The sequence below is a fragment of the Dromaius novaehollandiae genome, chromosome 2 (assembly GCF_036370855.1).
Source record: "Dromaius novaehollandiae isolate bDroNov1 chromosome 2, bDroNov1.hap1, whole genome shotgun sequence".
Taxonomy (NCBI): domain Eukaryota; kingdom Metazoa; phylum Chordata; class Aves; order Casuariiformes; family Dromaiidae; genus Dromaius; species Dromaius novaehollandiae.
In genome coordinates, this window is record NC_088099.1 from 116678333 (window position 1) to 116697230 (window position 18898).

General features: G+C 38.9%; 1 protein-coding gene across 3 annotated transcripts in view; it reads left to right on the forward strand.

Annotated features, from left to right (window-relative positions):
* Positions 1 to 6197, forward strand: part of EPB41L3 (erythrocyte membrane protein band 4.1 like 3) — a 148865-nt gene extending 142668 nt beyond the window's left edge. For all 3 annotated transcript variants that reach the window (XM_026122774.2, XM_026122776.2, XM_064507244.1), the window contains 5 exons: positions 87 to 218; positions 633 to 731; positions 1893 to 1973; positions 2238 to 2354; positions 3605 to 6197. In XM_026122774.2, the coding sequence (XP_025978559.1) occupies positions 87 to 218; positions 633 to 731; positions 1893 to 1973; positions 2238 to 2348 (423 nt within the window). In that variant the 3' untranslated portion in view covers positions 2349 to 2354; positions 3605 to 6197. The remainder of the gene's footprint in view (positions 1 to 86; positions 219 to 632; positions 732 to 1892; positions 1974 to 2237; positions 2355 to 3604) is intronic.
* The last annotated feature ends 12701 nt before the right edge of the window (positions 6198 to 18898 follow it).

The following is an 18898-nucleotide window of genomic DNA, read 5'->3' on the forward strand; positions in this document are numbered from 1 at the left end:
CCTTCTGCTCACCAAAAAAAAAAAAAAATCTCTAAGAAATCCAGAAGCTTTACTAAATGTTCCAATTGCTTTTTTTGTTCACACAGTCGCCAGTTGTGAAGACTGAGACTATCAGTTTTAGCAGTGTTTCTAGTGGTGGGGAAAACCTTGAAATTGCAACCAAGGAAGTGCCAGTAGTCCATACAGAAACAAAAACCATTACGTATGAGTCATCACAGGTAAGACAGTCTGTAAAACTCAGGTTCTAATTTAACATGGCTTTAAGAAACCCATGTTTCTTAACCCTTAGTGTAAACTGTTCTAAGGTGTTCAAGTATTAAATATTAGCATCAAGAGGATGTACCTAAGTATGGCTTACCTGAAGGTGACTTAACATGTCCTCTTGTAGGGCCTTTTGAGAACATACGGGTTTCACAGTCTAAACTTCGCATCTCTCCTTGAAGAAACAATGGATAGATTCTTACTGTGCAGTGAAATACTGACACATGATCACCCTAACAGCAATTATTTTCTTATCATTAGGTATTCTCTTTATGAAAAATTGCACAAATAGAGTTCAGCCAATCTAGTTATTGTCTCCCCTTGCTCAGGAGCTTGTTTATGCTGAATGTTTTTCTCTTTTGGTTCTCTAGGTGGACTGTGGTGCTGATTCAGAACCAGGCGTATTAATGAGTGCACAAACTATCACATCTGAAACTACCAGCACTACAACCACTACACATATCACCAAAGTGAGTCCTCAGAAAACAGGGACCTTTTTTTTACAAGGATGTATGCTTTCAGAACTTTAATTCTATTATTTATCTTAAAACATGGGCACATGCTTATATTCTCTGGACAACATCCAGTCTATTTTGGGTACCTGTCTTCTTTCGCCTGTCTTTGGGTATACCGTCTTCATTAACATAGGATCCAAGAACTTGACAACAGTCCTGAAAGGCATAAACCTTTAGCGTCTGCACAAGCACAAAACATTGGTGTGCAGAGACACTTGAGTTAGCTGCAAATACTGTCTGGGACTGGAAATAGTGTAGCCACATTGGCATCAAGTGGCACCCAGGAAGGCATAATTTGCCTGAGTGTGAAGCCATGTTGACTTTACTACACTGCCTTTGAGTCCTGAGGTATTAGCTCTGCGGAATGTTGAAATTACAAACTAAATGGGTGTCATGTAGTCGTAACGGGACATTCAGTTAGCTCAGACACTGCTCTTGCGTTGCTGTGTTGCTGTACCTTAAGCAATTTGCCCACAGTCAGACGAAAACCATCTGGCAAAATAGACAAGTGATGTTGGGTCTTCCAAATTCCAGGATAGCATCTAAATAACAGTTCTTCTCTTCCTCCCTAAACACAAATCCTGTTAGTACAGTGACAGGTCTCCTACCAGTATTCACTGAGGACAGGATTTCATCTGTCTGGAGTAAAATTTACCCTTGATAGATGTGCTATATATATATAAAGCCCACACAGCACTGCATGTCCTTCTGAATCCTGTGGTAGGACTTAACTGGGTCTCAATATGAGTTGTCTGTGTGGACATTTGTCCATTCTTTTCTTCATGGGATGAATTTGCCATTAATGCCTGTCAATTTTAACCCATCATATATAAGTATCTCTTCTGGTACATGTGCAGGTTTATTAGAATCATAAAATAATCTAGGTCGGAAAGGAGCTCTGCAGGTCACCTAGTCCAGCCCCCATTCAAAGCAGGCCAGCTTCAAAGCTGCTCTGGTGAGGGTTCAGGGTTGCTCCTTTTCCATGCTCCATTTGAGATTGCTGCAATTGGGACTGTTTTCTCCATTATGCTTGGATTCCTGAGCCGACCACTCTCTGCATGGGTAGTGGCACGTTTTAAAGTAAGTTACTGACATGTATTTGTCCTTCCCATTTAGACTGTGAAAGGAGGCATCTCAGAGACAAGAATTGAAAAACGAATAGTCATCACAGGAGATGCAGATATTGATCATGATCAGGTAAAATCTGTAAGCTGCTGAAGGCTATGCTGAAGACTGCCAAAGAGAACATTTCTAAACATTGCCTTAAGCAATTTTCTTCAAACTGGCATGCCTTAAGTTAAACTGAATTGGTAGTTAAATCAGTGATGGTATATTTTATATTTTAATCATTTTCCTCATTTGTAAATTGTGTAATATCTCATGAATCTTTCCACCTTGCTACTGATCATGCATGTTCCGCCTCCTTTTTGTTTTTGCCCTTTTGTGGTTTCCTTGGGATAGGCGCTGGCTCAGGCAATTAAAGAAGCCAAAGAGCAGCACCCTGACATGTCAGTGACCAAAGTAGTGGTACATAAAGAAACAGAAATCACACCAGAAGATGGGGAGGATTGACCACAGGTAAGAAGACTAGATGATTTTCTTAGGCACTTACTGAGCTGGCATGTTGCAAAGGTCATTTTCCTACCATAGTTCACCTCTAACTCATTACTTTCTCTCACTGGCATTTGCAAGTTACATTTGTGCTGGGTAGCAGTTCTGTTATTTAAGTGTAAAACATATTTAGCTCCAAGTGTTCTTCATCATTTAATGGTGCCAGTTGGAGAAACAGAAACTACTCATCTGCTTTTGTTGGCTCTCTGGAAATTCCTCATTGTCCATGCTTTGTTACAGTCTAATTTCTAGTCCTGAAGTCAAAAAAATCTCTTGTCTGCTTGTATGTCATTTAAGAACAAAAGTACTTTGTTCTTAAAGGTGTGCATTTTGTTTTAAAATGCCCAGAGAAATACCTGTAGCTGCTTTTTAAATGTTCAGTGCAGATATGTTACAAGTTAAGCTTTAATTCCAAACTTGCAGAGATATGGTCCAATTTGCTTTTGATTTTTTTTTTTAAACCAAGTGAATTGATGTGTCAGTATTTGGGTGTCTTGGCTTTCTTGTATTTTAAAGGACATTTTATGTTGTAAAGCAGCATTGTTTATCAGGATGAGATGATAATGCAGCTTTTCTTGTGTCGAGCTTTTTTCCAGTAAAGGCATGCTTTCCAACTGTGGTTGGCTAAACAGACATCTTAATATTATTATATTCTATGTGCAGAAACATGTCATGCATACTAACCTGCTATGCAAAAGCTGTTAATGCCAGGACCATTGCACAGATTGCTTTGAATGCTGTATGCAGAAGGAAGAAAAAAGCTGCTTGTCTAATTTGTTTAAATCTGTAGCAGCATTTTATTCTTAAAAGAATATGTATTCCCTAGCATTTGGTGTAAGTAACAGAGTACTATGCACAGCACCTTTTAAAACTATTTTGCTCTCCTGCTTTTGGATGTAGAGACCTAAAGAAAACTGAATTTCAGTATCTGTTATTTATTTTGGAAGATGGAACCAATTGTTGAGGAGTGAGTAGCTATGATTCTTCTGGTATTCTGCTAATTATTTCAGAGACAATGCAATGTGGCATGGTTAAAAGTCTATTGATGTCACTAATTCTTTCCATTGGCTTCGGTAGACTTTGGATTTAAGCCAACAGTTACTTATACTGGAATGATGCCGTTATTAAATACTTTTTGTTATGCAGACTATTTGACAATGTCTATTTTGCAGGAGAGTAATTGTATCAAATAATTAATTCAATTCTCTTTCCTGCAGGAATAATTTAGATTGCATATGAATCCAGACATGCACACCAGTAGGAATACGAGAGCCTATATGGAGTCTCAGTTCCAACCTGACTGACTTGTATCTGTCTGTGGAAATTTTCAGTACAGAAGAATTGATTTTGACCATTGATAAAGAAACTGGCAGAGATATCTTCCTCTAGAAAGCAATCTGAATCAGCATCAGTTAAACAATATTGCATGAAGCAACAATAAAATTACAAAAAAGCAGCATTTTTAATTTTCTTAAAATGTCTAAGTTTTCAGCTATACCTGCACGTTCATAAACAATATAAACAGTGATCTCATGTAACACATAAACAATTCATGCCTTTTCACAGTTTATGAAAGTCTAAACAAATTAAAATTTGTTAGGTGGCAAGCCTTTTGTTTACAGATATTGTAAATGAAGATTACCCCAAAATGCTAGAAGCTGTATAGGTACTGTGTATAATGTTTTACCACACATTAGATGTGCCAATAACACAGTTTATTCAGTAAACAACTTGAATCCTGTATTTGTTTCATCTGGTTTTATTACTGCCCGATAAACAATGATGAATCTTTACTCTTATCAAAATATTTAAAGGCTTACAAAGTGTGCTTTGTATACCTGACTGAATACCTTATGAGGTAGTAATGATTTTAGCATATTAACTTTAATGATTTTTGTCAGCACTGTTCAGAGTCCAGCTTCCAGTCACCCTTCACAGATCCTAACCTTGTAAATTATATGTAGTTATTTTGGAAAAATCTGTATTTTACTTAGTTTGCAGCATTAGAAAATAATTAATCTGAAATAACCGTGATGGTTTTCTATTGATTTCCCTTTTGTTCTCAGAGGAAAAAAACACATCTGTTTGAGAATCTGGTCAGCATTTACTATCTAGTTCAGAATCAAGCCTTAACCTGTACAGAACATCCACTGAAAACTCATTAGTGTTCAGCTATAATACCCACTGAGGGGATAGAGTCCATTACACTGTCAGCTGCATCACAACATATGGTGAATGTATGTTTCTGCATAGTGAAATAAAAGTGGTAAATGCATCCAAAATTGTATTGTTCTGTGTCTAAAAGAACCTGCTGTTTTTATATTGAAAACATTAAGCTACATTTGTAAGATATCACAGGTTTTATTCATCTGCACAGTAGACACGTTTTGTCTTCAGTGGCTGACACTACACTGCGCAGACAGCTGGAGTTAGCAGAGGACCCAAAGGGATGACAGTGTTCACCTTTGGGTAAATGATGTTTGCAAAGGAAAAGGAATATTTGGTTTCTTCTGTTTTCTGTAGTTGTCTACTGTGTTTCACTAAGGCTACATGAAGGATTTTGTGGTTGCCTAGAAAGTAAAGGGCCAGTAGCATTTGATCCAGATCCATTCTCTTTTTGTGATTTTGCTCTGAAACATGGATAAAATTTTCTCTTCAAAGCAGTCCTGACATTTCTGTTCCTATTTTTTGCTCCCATACCACATTTTGTTGGTAATTCAAGAGAAGATCATAAGAATTATGACCCTTCAATCTGTATTTCCTTGCAGGATTGCAAGAAATGGATACAAGCAAATTTTTCAGGACATAAAGGGCCAAATTTGCCCTTCATTGTTTACAAAGGGTTCCCTCACATTGGAGTCAATGGATTCGGCTTCAGTGGAGAGCCAGATTTGGCCCAGTGACTTGTTATAAATGTTTATTTTCTTAATTTAGAAAGAAAAATAGTATATATAGAGAAAATAACCTGTAGATAATAATAACTAAAAGTAATATCTCAAGGCTTTTAAAGCTTTGCCCTTAGACTCTAAAATATCTTCCTTCAACCAGCCATTCTTCATGCCTTTAATCCAGAATGCTAACTATATAACTTTCCTATACTGCAGTCATTGCTTACCTCCTGCCTAATAAATAATGCAAAGACTACAGTCTTTTGTAATCTCTGATTTACCTCTTCTCTTCCTAATCCTTCAGATTTGTAAAAAAGCATCCATATTCTGTGCCTTCTCAGTGAAGGTAGAATCAGTTTTCTTCTGCTGCCAGTGCCGCCCCCCCCCCCCCCCGGCAGTCGTAGATGGAAGAGGTGCCCACCCTATTTCTCAGCGGACCATGTTCCAGGTTCTTGCTACTGCATCAGGAGTTTAAAAATAGACTCTGAAGCCATAATATTCTTCCCTCAGGTGTCCCATATGTTGTCAGCTAAGAAACAGCATTATATTACCTCAGAGAGATGTGAGGCTATTATATTGCCTTCTCTCCAGAGTTAGCATTATATTTTAGCACGGCTTGAGGAGATTGCACTTTGGTGATACTGCACAGTATGTATGCTGTCTAAAGATACTGTCTCTTAAGAAGTTAGTCTCCTTGGAAAGGATGCTCACAGCTAAGAAATAGCCTAAGCGTATGCAAAATACAAGAAGATTAGAATGGACAGGCAACAACATCTCAGTGCCACTGTTGGCAGTAGACCCTTGTTTGGGGAATGGTTCCTGGGAGTGATAGTTTTGGTTTTTGTTAGAAACTGTTTCTTGGGTTGTCTGCCTAATGCTGTGCCACATGAAATAAAGAACACCTGCCTGTTTCTACCAACTATCTTTTGTCTCAGTCTCTTCTCATTTGTTGTTGACCTTTGTCCAGCTTCTTGACGTAAAACAGCTTATAAAACAAACTATCAAAAGATGTGTTATTTGAAAGCACCATTACTAACAGACACCAATACAGGAGACAATCTTACATGTTACAATCGGAGTCAAAACCTGAGCACTGTGAGAACTGGTTGTTCTGGATCACTGAAATACAGGATCCTGATGAGAGCTTAGCATATTGGGCAAGAGTGAACATAACAGTACAACAACGAATGACAGCAATTGTGACTATTTTAGATTCAGAAATAAATATATTATCATGGCATTTTTAAGGTCATTTGGAATCACTTAACATTTATCCCTTTGATGTATTTTAGGATTGTCCCCTCATAAATAGCAAGCAATGGTATTATGTGTACATGCATCACAGAATTTTTTTAATGGACCTCTAAATCCAGAAGTTAGATCAAAGGAAGAATTGAACACTTTAGTCCTATTTTTTCCCAAGGCAGATTTAGTCAGCTGGTGAGATGATATGGCTCACCTGTACAACAGTCTATCTCTGCTGAAATTATTGTTCCTCATTATTTGGCAAATAAATTAGACATTGAGTCCAGGCTTCAGTTTGGCAAACCTCCTATAATTCAGGAACATCCTGAAAGCAGATTTCTTACCTTAACCCAAAAGGTCAGTTGAGGCTACAGGGCCCATTTCTAGGCTTCACCTTTACAAGGTGTGCTCTGTCATGTCCCCTTATCACAGGCAATAATGGTGAAATAAAAAATGCAGTCCCCCTTTTTGTACAGGCGCAGTTAAGGCCCACATTGTACAGAGCTAGGAATCAAACCTTAATTTTTAATCTTGTTTCAACTTGCATCCTGGTCTAGTCTATTTTTAAAAGTTTGTAATGTGCCCATGGCAATGCTGGGATATATTGTATGCATTACTTTTTAATGTTTGTTAACACACCAGCAGCACATAGTGCATACCCTTACCTGTATTGCCCAAACAAAATAGTGCTCAGTCAAACTGTCTGGCATCATTTTTACATTGCTAGTTACCATCCAAACGGAGACCCTACATTAGCAAACCACTATCTCCAGTTAACAAAGCTCAAACCAACACTAAACAAAAAACCCTTTTCATTTGACTTTATACATTGTAAAGTCATTAAGAAGAAAAGTGGTATTTTCCAAGGTAGGTATGCCCCAAACTGCAGTTGACTGCTTTGAAAGTATGATATGAGCTCTTTTTTATATTTATAGCTTTAAAGGAAATCCTTAACTGGACAGCTTTCCATTCCCAAGTCTTAAATCCACTTTCTCTTGAAGCACATGGTTTGTATGAAGAAGAGTAACACTTGGCTAATGAGAGGATATTAAAAACAATTACTAGATTCTCTTTTTGCCTTCCTCTCCCTCACATAAAGAAGCAGATAATTGGTTTTGATTATTTTCTGTTTGTTCTGAACCTCCTTAAGTTCACTTTACTAATGTAGTCTCTCAAGATGCTTTTCCTATTTCATTTGCTCCCCAAACCCACTATCTCTAGTTACGGGCTTCCAGTGTTGATGTTTTCCACAGCTGTATGTTAATGAAATGGCACAAAACAAACTCCCTGTCAAGCACAGTAAGGCAAAACTCATGACAAACAGGATTTTGGACTGGATGATCATGAAGAAATGCTTCCCCTCGACAACAGTAGAGAGGAGAGTTGGACCTCCTGAAGTCCTAGTGGTGGTCCTAGAAGTCCTGAAGTCCTAGAAGGTTTAGTGGTGGTTTGAGGTTTGTACTGAGGTATATTTTGAACTATGTAACTGGATGAGTATGAGAAAGGCTTATTCCATTGCACATGGGTAGGATTTTTCTGAGAAAGAGAAAATGAAGAACTCTTGTTAAATCTACGAATTACATACATGAAATCAGTCTTGTACTGCAAATGATGGTTAGCTGTGTCTTTTAGCTTTAGTGTTAAGCTACATCAGAAAAGATGCTGTCCGTGGTTGGGCTGGGTTTCCTCAGGGCAACACAAAATGCCAGCCTTCCCCAAAAATATTTGGTCATACAGTTAATAAGACTATTATTAGTTATGCATCTTTTAGTTCTGTCTCTGAGATTCAGGTTGAAATAAACAATGAGTCATATTGCTGTTAATTTTTATATAAAAATGTTTTCCACAAATTCCTGTATTCGTTAGCTGAAACTAAATAGTATATCGTCTTTGAAGTGATGTTAGCCCTTGTTTATTCTCTAAATTACTCTGTTTCATGACATTTATTCCCCCCACCGCACCCCCACCCTTTCTCTTGTCTCCTCATCAACATCAGTCCCACTTCTCAGCTGGAACTGATGGTCACTCTAAAGACTGTTAGCACCAGCATTTCAAAAATCCTAGTTTGAAGGAAGACTGATGTGCTCACGCTATGTAAAAACCTCAGTCAGCTCTCTTGTTTCATCTCATGTTCCCAAATGCAGCTATAACCTCCATAAATCAATGACCTCAGTCTTATAGCTAAAATGACCATCACTCACAGTAAGTAGGATTAATGGCCTGTCTTCAAGAGGGACTATAATGACATAGCAAAAACCAAAGGGAGAAAAAAAGAGTACTGTCACTAGAAATAATTTTCACTTTTAAGCACATTTGACTTTTATCTGTGGTACAGTCTACCAGCTCTGTTTTTTCCAGTTATACGGCTTTTAAAAAAAGAGCCTTTAATTCTTTTTTCTTTTTGTCCAGAGTTTACTGGGAATTTTTCTATTATTTTCCAGAAATATCTTTGCTGTCTGCTTCTGTGGCAAGATGTATCACGGTTCTGAACTTCTTCACACAACCAAAGCTGATGCAGTGAAGTCAACTACTCTGAGTCACGAAACTCAAATTCTGGAACCTGTGGGAGCTTTGGAACTGCCTGAATTACAAACTAGCACTGTACGTTTCCATATTAATGTGCCTTACATTGGAATCTATGGCTGCACATGTTGCTTTTAAGTATCAGGCATGTGGTTTTGGTGCATAACCCTGTTTTGCATGGGTTAAGATAAGGATTAGACAAAACATATTAAACATCCCATGGAAGGCCTGTTGTAAATCATACAACAGAGCAAAGAGAAAATGAAAAAATATATATGTCTGAAAGTATAAAAGCAAATCATTAAGAAATTTTCAAAGCCTCTTCTAGTAGGAAGAGTGCAGCTAATATGTTGCTCTTTCTTTCCTTAAATCAAGACTGTTGGGAGCACAGGTAGCCTTAACAGATTTAAGAGGTATTCCTAGGTATATTGGTTTTCTGACCAAATTCAGTTGATGGATTTGGCATGTGAAGGCCTCTAAAGGCTTGTATATTCCTTTGACGTAATCTCCAATCCATATACAACTCAAATGAATGTCAATATTGTTATACAGTCCCAGGAGTGCTGGCAATCTCCCCACTCAGAGCTCCTAAATCCCAAGCTACTAGACAAATATATATATATATATATACACATATACACACACACACACACACTCACAGACCATTACTTGTTCTGACAGTACTTCTGTGAAATCATCCTTGCATGTGCATTAGACAATGGATTTTGTTTCTGTTTTTCCATTGAAGATGCCAGCTGGTGATTGAGATGTCACAAGACCTTTTTTCCTGCAATGAGTTGTAATATGTCAATAAGGAAACTTTTTGTCATATTGGTCTATAAAAGTGAATTTGTCGCATGAGAACACTGCAGCACGTGGCCTGCCTTCACAGAAATACTGGCCTGTCTTGAATATCTGTATGAGGCAGTCTTGTGACCTGACAAGAAAGCTTAGGGAAACTCCCTGAAGACAACTTGTACCAGTGTCTCATCCTGCCACTTCACCACTATTTTAAGCTTATCTTTTTTGCTTTCTTTCATATTCTGTACTTTAACATAACTGTATTTGATCAGGCTCCTCTCTTCTATGTCTTCTCTCCTTTCCAACTTCTCTCCAGTCCATTCTCTCTCTTTCAAGCAGACTGCATCTGCTGCTTCTCTTCCCATTCATTCTGCAGTTACATCCTGTCTTCCCCATCAACTTTTTTTAAATTTAAAGTCTTGATACTCTTTCTGTCCCTCTACAGTCTTTCCCCCTTGTCCTTAGCAATTTCAACTCCTATAATGATAATACATCCAACCCCTTAAGTGCACATTGCTTTGATATCTCTGTTGAAATTTCAGACTCAGTTCATACGTCTCATCTTACCATTAGTGCCTTTCCCATGACTGTTTTTATCAAGCAATACTTTCTTTGATTTTTTCCTTTTTAATAGCCACTTTCTTCCTCTTCAGCCGTCACCCGCTCTTTTTCAGAATCAGCTCATTCTCTCTCACAGCCACTTGGCCCTTTCATGCTTTCTGGTCCATTAGCTTTGATGACTTATCATCTGCTTTCAGACCTTTCAAACCCCATCCCTAGATTTTTTCTGCTCCTCTTTCTCACCTGTCACTGACAAACGTGTGGTGGAAATCCTGCAGATAGTTTGCCTCCATTACAATAGACTTTCTTTTCTCTAACAGTGCTAAACAACATTCTTCAATTTAACTGAAGCCCCACGAGCAGCCAATACAGCTGCTGCCTTCTTGCCTCTACTTCTCTCTGCATGAGATCCTGCCCACATCTTCTAAGGAGAGAATATTTAAAAACAGTAGGTCTTTCACCACCCTCTCAGGTTCTGACTTCTTCATCCTAAGCTTCCACTTCCCCTTGTCACAAACATATAAGGTTTTTTTTTTTTTTATCTGCTTCGGTTTCTTATATTGTCAACGTTTTCTCATTATCCCATCCCATGGGATCTTTCTCTTCATGGTATCAGCTTTATTTCCTAATTACTTAGTCCCTCTCATCCTAAAAATGTGTGCCCTGGTCCCCAGTGACTCTCCCTTTTATGTCTAGAACCATGCTGTTTGCATTGTTTAGAGCTGCTTTCCCCACTCTCCAGGCCATCATGCTCCCCCCCAGAACAGCTCTTACAACATCTCTGATTACTTTTTCCAAGCTCAAACTCAGAATGAGACTTCCACGGTCATTCTCTGTGACCTGTCATTTGTGTTAGACACATATGGTACTTCTATATTTGAATCCTATCTTCCTTTCTGTGCCTCTGTTAAGTCCTTCTGACTTTCCAACTGCTCTGTTAGCATGCCCTTCCTTTCACTCCAGTTCTGTGTCGCAGTCCTCAGAGTTCAGGGTATGCTTCCAGTCTCCCTTTACACTTCCTTGCTGTGATCTTATCCACAGACATAGATTCAACCATTCCATATTTCCACCTGTCTCTCTTGAACTAATTTGTGTGTGTTTACCTGCCACCTGAAACACTATTTAGCTAAAACAGAGCTGTCAGTCACTCCCATTACTACACTATGACCCTTGTGTGAAAGCAAAATAGAAACACACAGGATGTGTGATATTTATTAGTGTATGAGAATAAAGAGACCATCATCACTATGTTGATACCTACATTGCTCTGAAATACAACAGACAGTCCCAACCAGGAAGCCACATGACTGAAAGAGCATCTTCACTGAGGCCTAGTGTTACACAGCATCTGAACTGGAGCTGGTTTCTACCTGAGCAGGAGCATGGACTGAGGAATGGGACTGTCTATTACCATTCTTGTACACAGGGCTATATAACCCTTATATAAGCCTTAGGGATGCACTGGAATTATATCATATATGTGACACAGGCTGCTGCGACGTCAGGTATCAACTCACTGATTATATGCATCGATGCATTTGTACCGAAATGGTGCCTCAGCATCATTTATTCAGTCCTGCCATTAGGCTCTTCTTCTTCAGTGCATTCACATACAGGTCAGCATGATTTTAGGAGCATGAAAAGACAGAAGAAAAGAGATAGGCAGATCAAAAGTTCTGCCATAGCCTTGTGGAGCATGGGAACCTTGGCTGACACTCTAACTATTCCATCTGTGTTGTCAAGTACATCAATCATTCCAGCAATTAAAGCTAATGAGTGTTAGGAAAACAGTTACAAACATTGGCTCCCTACCCAAATTATATAGAATTATATATCCTTGTTTGGCCAGAAATATAAATAAATCACAGAGATCTGATTCCACTTTCTCTGGTGTGAAATAGGTTAATCCGCTATTGACAAGTAACCCTGCAGTGTCATAAAAGCCAGCTAGTTCTGTGGCAGGCCCAAATCCATGGCTCTATTGATTTTTAACAGGGCTTTTTGTTATAGGAAACAAAATTTGGCCAAAAAAAAAAAAAAAGAGCTAGTAATGGGGAAAAAAATATACCAGCTATATTAACAACATTCCTCCAACAGCAGCCATATCGTTCACATGTTGTGGTGGGAAGAGCAATTACTACAGGCCTCCCTCAGAGTTTACTAAAGGAAAGTTAACTTCATCAAGGATTGATGGTTGGCCCTCCAATGCCTGAGAAAATAAGGAAGCTCTGGATCACATGGATTTAGAGAATTATTAAAAAGCACTTCCTTCACTAGTTAAGGGGAATTATTTGTGGAGGAGAGTTATTTGTGGACCTGGGAAATACGATGTGAGTGGAATATGAGCAGGGGGGCAATAGTGCAGGATCAAGAAAATTGGTTCTTACAAGTGATTCTCCAGAAAAAGACTCTGCTATAATGTCGCAGTCTATGCTACTGTATCTACAGAGTACTTATTTTTTCTTGATTCCTTAAAACAAAAATGATGAGTGGTAAAAAATCTTATACTTATTTCTAAGAGAACCATCATGTGGAAAAGAAATGAAAACCTTTGTCATGTACAAGTGAAATAAGAAGGTAGTACTGCAGTATTGGATATTCCAAGGCAGTACAGAACAATCATTGGCTAGGTGGGTTTTGTAAAACTCTTGGATATTGGGGGACTGTGGTATAGGGGAATATAGCGCTAATTCAGGACTTTTGTAGAGACCACAGATAAACCTTTTTGACTGAATGACACTTGATAAACTACTAAATTAGCCAGAATGTTGCACTGCAGGAGTAATAAAACATGTTCGTTAACACAATAGAGCATATCAGTTCTACTAACATCTGTTCTAGAATAATAGCTTGATGTGCTCTCAGTGTTCATTGTAGTTTTAAGTTACCAGTGTTACTGTCTCAGAAAAGATTAAAACTCGTGACAGACTGATATCCACCCACTGTCTGAAATGGGCATCTTCCACTTTTACATGAAAAAGGCCATCCCCATAATGCTGATGACTTCCATGCATGTTTTTAGTTTATGTAGTAGTGAATCATATCTCTAATCATATCTTTTGATACTGACAACTATCCTATTATTTGAAGGTTTGGGGGGTTTTGTTTGTTTGTTTTTTTAACTATAAGAGGCAGATACTTGGGGAAAGAGTGACTATGCACAGTTCCCATTGACGTATATGTGAAATTACTGCTAATAACTCTGTCATAAGCAGAAACAAATGCCAAGAATGGGGTCTAGATCCATGCAGTAGTCTGCTCACCCACATTTGTCACTACATAAATAGGCCATGAAACAATGCAAATCGGTGTGAGCAAACTCAAATATTTTTACACTAAACTACCTGCATGAAATTATGTAAAGCAACTATTGCTGAGACTCCAAAGTCATCTGAGTCCAGCTATACATCCTTGGTTAACAATGCCCACCTCAAAATCTGTGCTCGGTCAAAGCAGACCTCAATGTGCTCAATTACCTTGGCAAGTAGACTTGTTACATATCTGTCAGTAGAGCAAATATTTGTCAAAAGTGATGTCCACTGTTGGTGCCAACAATTAAAACTCTCCCATGTCCTTCCTGCATCTGGCAGTGTTTTGCTGCCAGAGAGAGAAATCATGTTCTCTTGAGAAAACAGTTATGTCCAAGACTTTCTAATATACCTACTGCATCTATTCCTCTCCTTCTCTCCCCTCTTAACCCCCTCCCAGGAGAAAAATTAGAAAAAGCCAGCAGAATTTCTCTCTTGATTCTTTTGGGAAGATATGGATGGATAGAAGTCCTAGTCCCATGCAGGCTTTGCCTCTGACAGAGCAAGCTGTTGCCCTCAAAATGCATGGCATCAGATCTGTTGGCGTCTTCATCTCATCTGTAGCATTCTCCTCACCAGCCTTTCCTGTTCAGTTACACTTTAACTAATCTAGACCTGTAGTGGAGAGAAACCTCCCTCTCCCTCTTCTGCTGCTGCTTTCTCCCCACTTCCACCCTCATCTATTATTCTATGTTTCTCACTGTATGTGCTATGCGCCCCTTGACATTATTCACCAGCCTTCACCTTTCTTCTCACAGATATTTCAGCTGCATCTCTGTCTTTCCTCTCCTGGATAGAGTCCTGACCACAGTTCACGCTGAGCTTTACTGCCATTTCCCTGGTAAAAGAAAGCAGTGACCCGGATCACAAGACCTGAAGATCTGACCTTACTAGTCTTCTGGATTCAACCTGGTAAATGAAATATCCCTGCCACCTCAAAGATAGCTTTCATCAGCATCCATATCCATGGCCGGTGACAGGGAATATTTCCTTGCATCTACTTGTCGGCCAAAACATGCACCCTGTTTGCAGGCTGACAAGACAGCACACAGAGGAACTTTCCTCATTATAAATACCCACATGTTGGATCTCAGTTCCCTTGGCAGCTCTGACCGAGCACTAATCTTTGTGTAAGCTGAACAGAAGTGCATATGCTAACTACCAAAAAAGAAATGCAAGTAATGTAACCCCTTCCTTCTCCAGAATTTTCAATTTTTTTTTCAATAATAGATGCAACATGTCTGTACCCACTTAGTAGCAACTATTCCTTACATATGCCTACTATCATTTGTAGTTATTTATACCCTGCTGCTACAGCTGATCAGCAAAAGTTCATAAATGCAGCGTGTGTAATTCTAGCTGGCAGTAATAATAACTTGGAAAATAAAAGTCTGAATTCAACACATCTCATTTAAAAATATTAAGCCATGAATAATTAATTTCATAGCTGATGGGGAACAAGTTTAATATTTCCTTTAACATATTTAATAGCAGCTTCTTTCAGACTAAGCTCAGTCATTCAGTGTACGGAATCAGACAGCTATCTGTTAAATTTATGTGTAAGTGGCTTTAACAGTAAAAAGAATATCCCCAGCCCAAACACTGCAGATATGTACAGAAGATAGGTACCTTTCCCCAGAGGGATGTAGTAACTCATGAAAAGGCCAAAAACTATGAGGACCAATGAGAAATGACACTTACTGTTCAGCAGTAAGATAGATATCAACCTCACAGGTAGTTACAAAAACACTGTGCACCTCTGAATGTACTTTTGTCTCACTTGCAAAAAGATGCCCATCTTGTTCATGACAGCTAGGTGCTATCATTGAAGGTTAAATTCCTCTACACGTTAAAGTTGTGCATTATGCTGTTCAACAGCACGGCTTGCCAGGTTGGTGGTCCTTGCAGATCCCATGATTTCCAGAACAGTAAGAGCGGCACCTTCACTACTCTTTTCTCTTTACTGTTATGCATCATGTTTTAAATAGAATTCCCTGACTGCTATCTGATCAGACTTACCATGGCCTTGTTCTAGGCCTAAAACACATTTCAGAAGCAATTGTCAGCTCCTGAGTCTTCCAGAAGACTGCCACTGAAGTAATTTCTTTTTCTAGGTCTCGTTCTTGGTGACTTATTCTGTCTTCATTGCTTCTTAGCACTTGAAAGGCTGCTAGTAATACAACATAATTCAGCGCTATTGGAAGCTCAGCAGTGAAAGCTAGATGGCAATTTTATTGATTAATTGCTATCCTCACCTGGAATGTAAGCAAAACAGAACAAGAACTTAGCTAATGAAATTTGTACTTGAGTGATGAATGTGCCACTGTCCTGCACAAAGTGAGTGGGTTCAGCTACTAGGGCAGATTTGGTGTCTGCAACAGAAGTTCTGAAGCTTGGGGATGCAGTGCTAAAAAAGCCATGCTTCAGCCAGAGAAAGTTATCTGAGACTGACAAGGGTAATAGACCATACAACATGTCCACAGTCTTATCATATGCAGCCAGAAGTATCCTGTGACAAGGAAATATCAGCTGGGTACAAAAACACTGTCACTTTGATTTGGTATCATATTCTGTCTTTTGTCCCACTGCAAGTATTTACGAATTAAACATGGCAGTGTGAGTTGGGAAGCACAGCTTCAAAGATGCAAGGGGAGAGCCTGCTAGGGAGATGTTGAGACACTGAAATTTATAACGTAGGTGTAGAAGAATGCATACTTCTTTCCATAGTGCCAAAGAGGTGAAGAGTAATGATAGGCCTAGAAGAAAATACAGCATCTGCATAAATCACATGACACTAGATATGAGCAAATATATCAAACAGATGCTGTACATGAGGCATGATGCTTGCTGACTTATTTCATAGGAGATTGAAACACAGTGGAAAAGAGTAACTAATAAAGATTTAGGTGAAGCATTTGTTGCTGTTACAGAATTCACAGCATATATACAACAGCATTTTTCAAATTTATTGAATGCTGAACGCATGAGGCCTGAACTTAAGCGGGTAAGGATGATGGTTCAGAAAGATGATCTGAGGAAGTGAAGGTTCATCATCATTATAATGCATAGTTTATTTTACCATACCATCTTGAAGCCCCAGTCATGGGCCAGGACTCCATTTCTCAAGATATAACACAAACATAGAACAAAAATGTAGGTCCTTTCACCAAACAGCTTACAGTCAAACTGTAATGCTAGAGATGAGCGGGTAAAGAGACACAGGTGAATACAAGGGGATACTACTGGTGAAAGATCTCAGCAGGATCTCAGTTTATCTACTACTAAGATTTTTGCAAGGGGAATTTTTGAGGAGAGCTTGAGGAAGCATAACACTTTGTGCAGGTTTATTGAGAATTCCCAGAACAAACCCAAAATAGTATCACAAAGGACTGCAAGGGAAAACATGGGGAGAAACTATGGGGACTGAGAACATGGGATTTGTTCAGGCAGAAAGGTAGCGTGAAAAACAAACATGAAGTTAGAGTGTAAGGACATTCCACAAAGATATTCTATGGAGGGAGAGCAGGAGCAGAGGAAGCAGAAGACAAGACTAAGCCTTGTCAGGGTTTGGCAGAGCAGACCTCAGAGTGTAGAGGTGGGGGGAAGGTACAAAGGTAGAAAAGAATTAAAAATGAAAAAACCAAGGGTCATCTCCATTTACGAGTCAGATCAGCTAAGAGATGATAAGGCATAAATTCCAACTGGCTTAAATCAGAATTGGATAAATCAGAATTGGATAAATTGGCTGCACCAATGACAGGCCATGATGATGGGGGCCAACAGCAACTATGCAAGAGACTATGCAAACCTTATTGAGGTGGAATAGAGCCAAAGATCAGAGTTTTATTCAGTGAAAATCCACATTAGGTAATTGGCCTTAGGTGGGTGCAGGAGGGCAGGGTAGTTTTGAGTTAGGCTTGCAAGTTGAGCAGAGTTGAGGACAAGGAAATAGGTAGCTGAGGTGAGGTGACAAGAAAGTCACTGAAGTCTGAACACAAGAGGGCCCTAAGAAGAGCAGAAGAATTCAACAGAAAGCTGTAAGTCAAAATCAGAGACAGTGGCCTACTAGGCCCAGGTACCCAGGAGAGAGTAAGAGAAGAGCCAGGTGCAGTCAACTGATGAGAAAGTCTGTTATGAATGAGAAGAATGCTTGAAAATAACAAGAACAAAAAGGGAAAGCTGGCACATCTTCACTCAGATCTGATCTGCAGCAGAAAGTGTAGAAAAGGGAAAAGGCACCTTCATGAGTCTATATTAGATGACGTTGTATGGTGATGAGTACCCAATGCTCATTTGTACTATTATTTATATGACTTCTGTGAGCAGCATATTGCACAGTATATGATAAGCAAAGTAATTGGTTGAGCAGAATTCATGGTTTACATAGCTCCTACAAGACAAGCAAGCAAAATTTCTATTAGCATGTTAAGGGGACTGCAAGGGAATACTGCTGAATCAAAGTAGCTTGCAACATGTGAGGCTCCTGCTCTTGTAACTCTTACAGCAAAACACGCAAACATATATAATAATGCTGACACTTTGCATAGTACCCTAATAGATAGCATACTGATTCAAAGCTCTAATAGGTGTTCCTGATTTGTATGGTGGGTGTTCCTGATTTGTATGGTGCATGAAATACTTAAATATTGTAAGCATAAAGTCACCGATTACATAACAAAGCAGAAAGAGCAGCATTACCTTGCCAAACCATGACCTATATTCTATGTTCTTGATAAACTTATTTGGATTTTTGTTTGTGTGGTTTTTAACATCTAGGTGCATCTGAACTCTTAAACCTAATGGCCTAATAAAGGCTGTCCCCTCACATTCTCCTGAAGCAAGAGGCTAATTATGTTAGTAAATGAAAATATTGGAGCATGCACGCATATATTTGGTGATTTAAAAAAAATAAAGTCTATTTTCTCTAATTTGGACTTAGGAGGACAAGTGTTTGTATGGTGATGTACCGTATATGATCCACTTGGCTGTGTTGCAACACTCTCCAAAGTGCCAATGGGATAAGACAGAATGTGGGTACCACATAAGATAAAAAAATGAAATGATGCTGGTTATCGAAGTGCATTGTGGACATCATATACCTACATGTAGGGTCTTCTGCTACTGAAATGGCTGAAGTCTACAGAACTTAAGAGTTGATGTTTATAGCTGCTACCATTTCATTTTT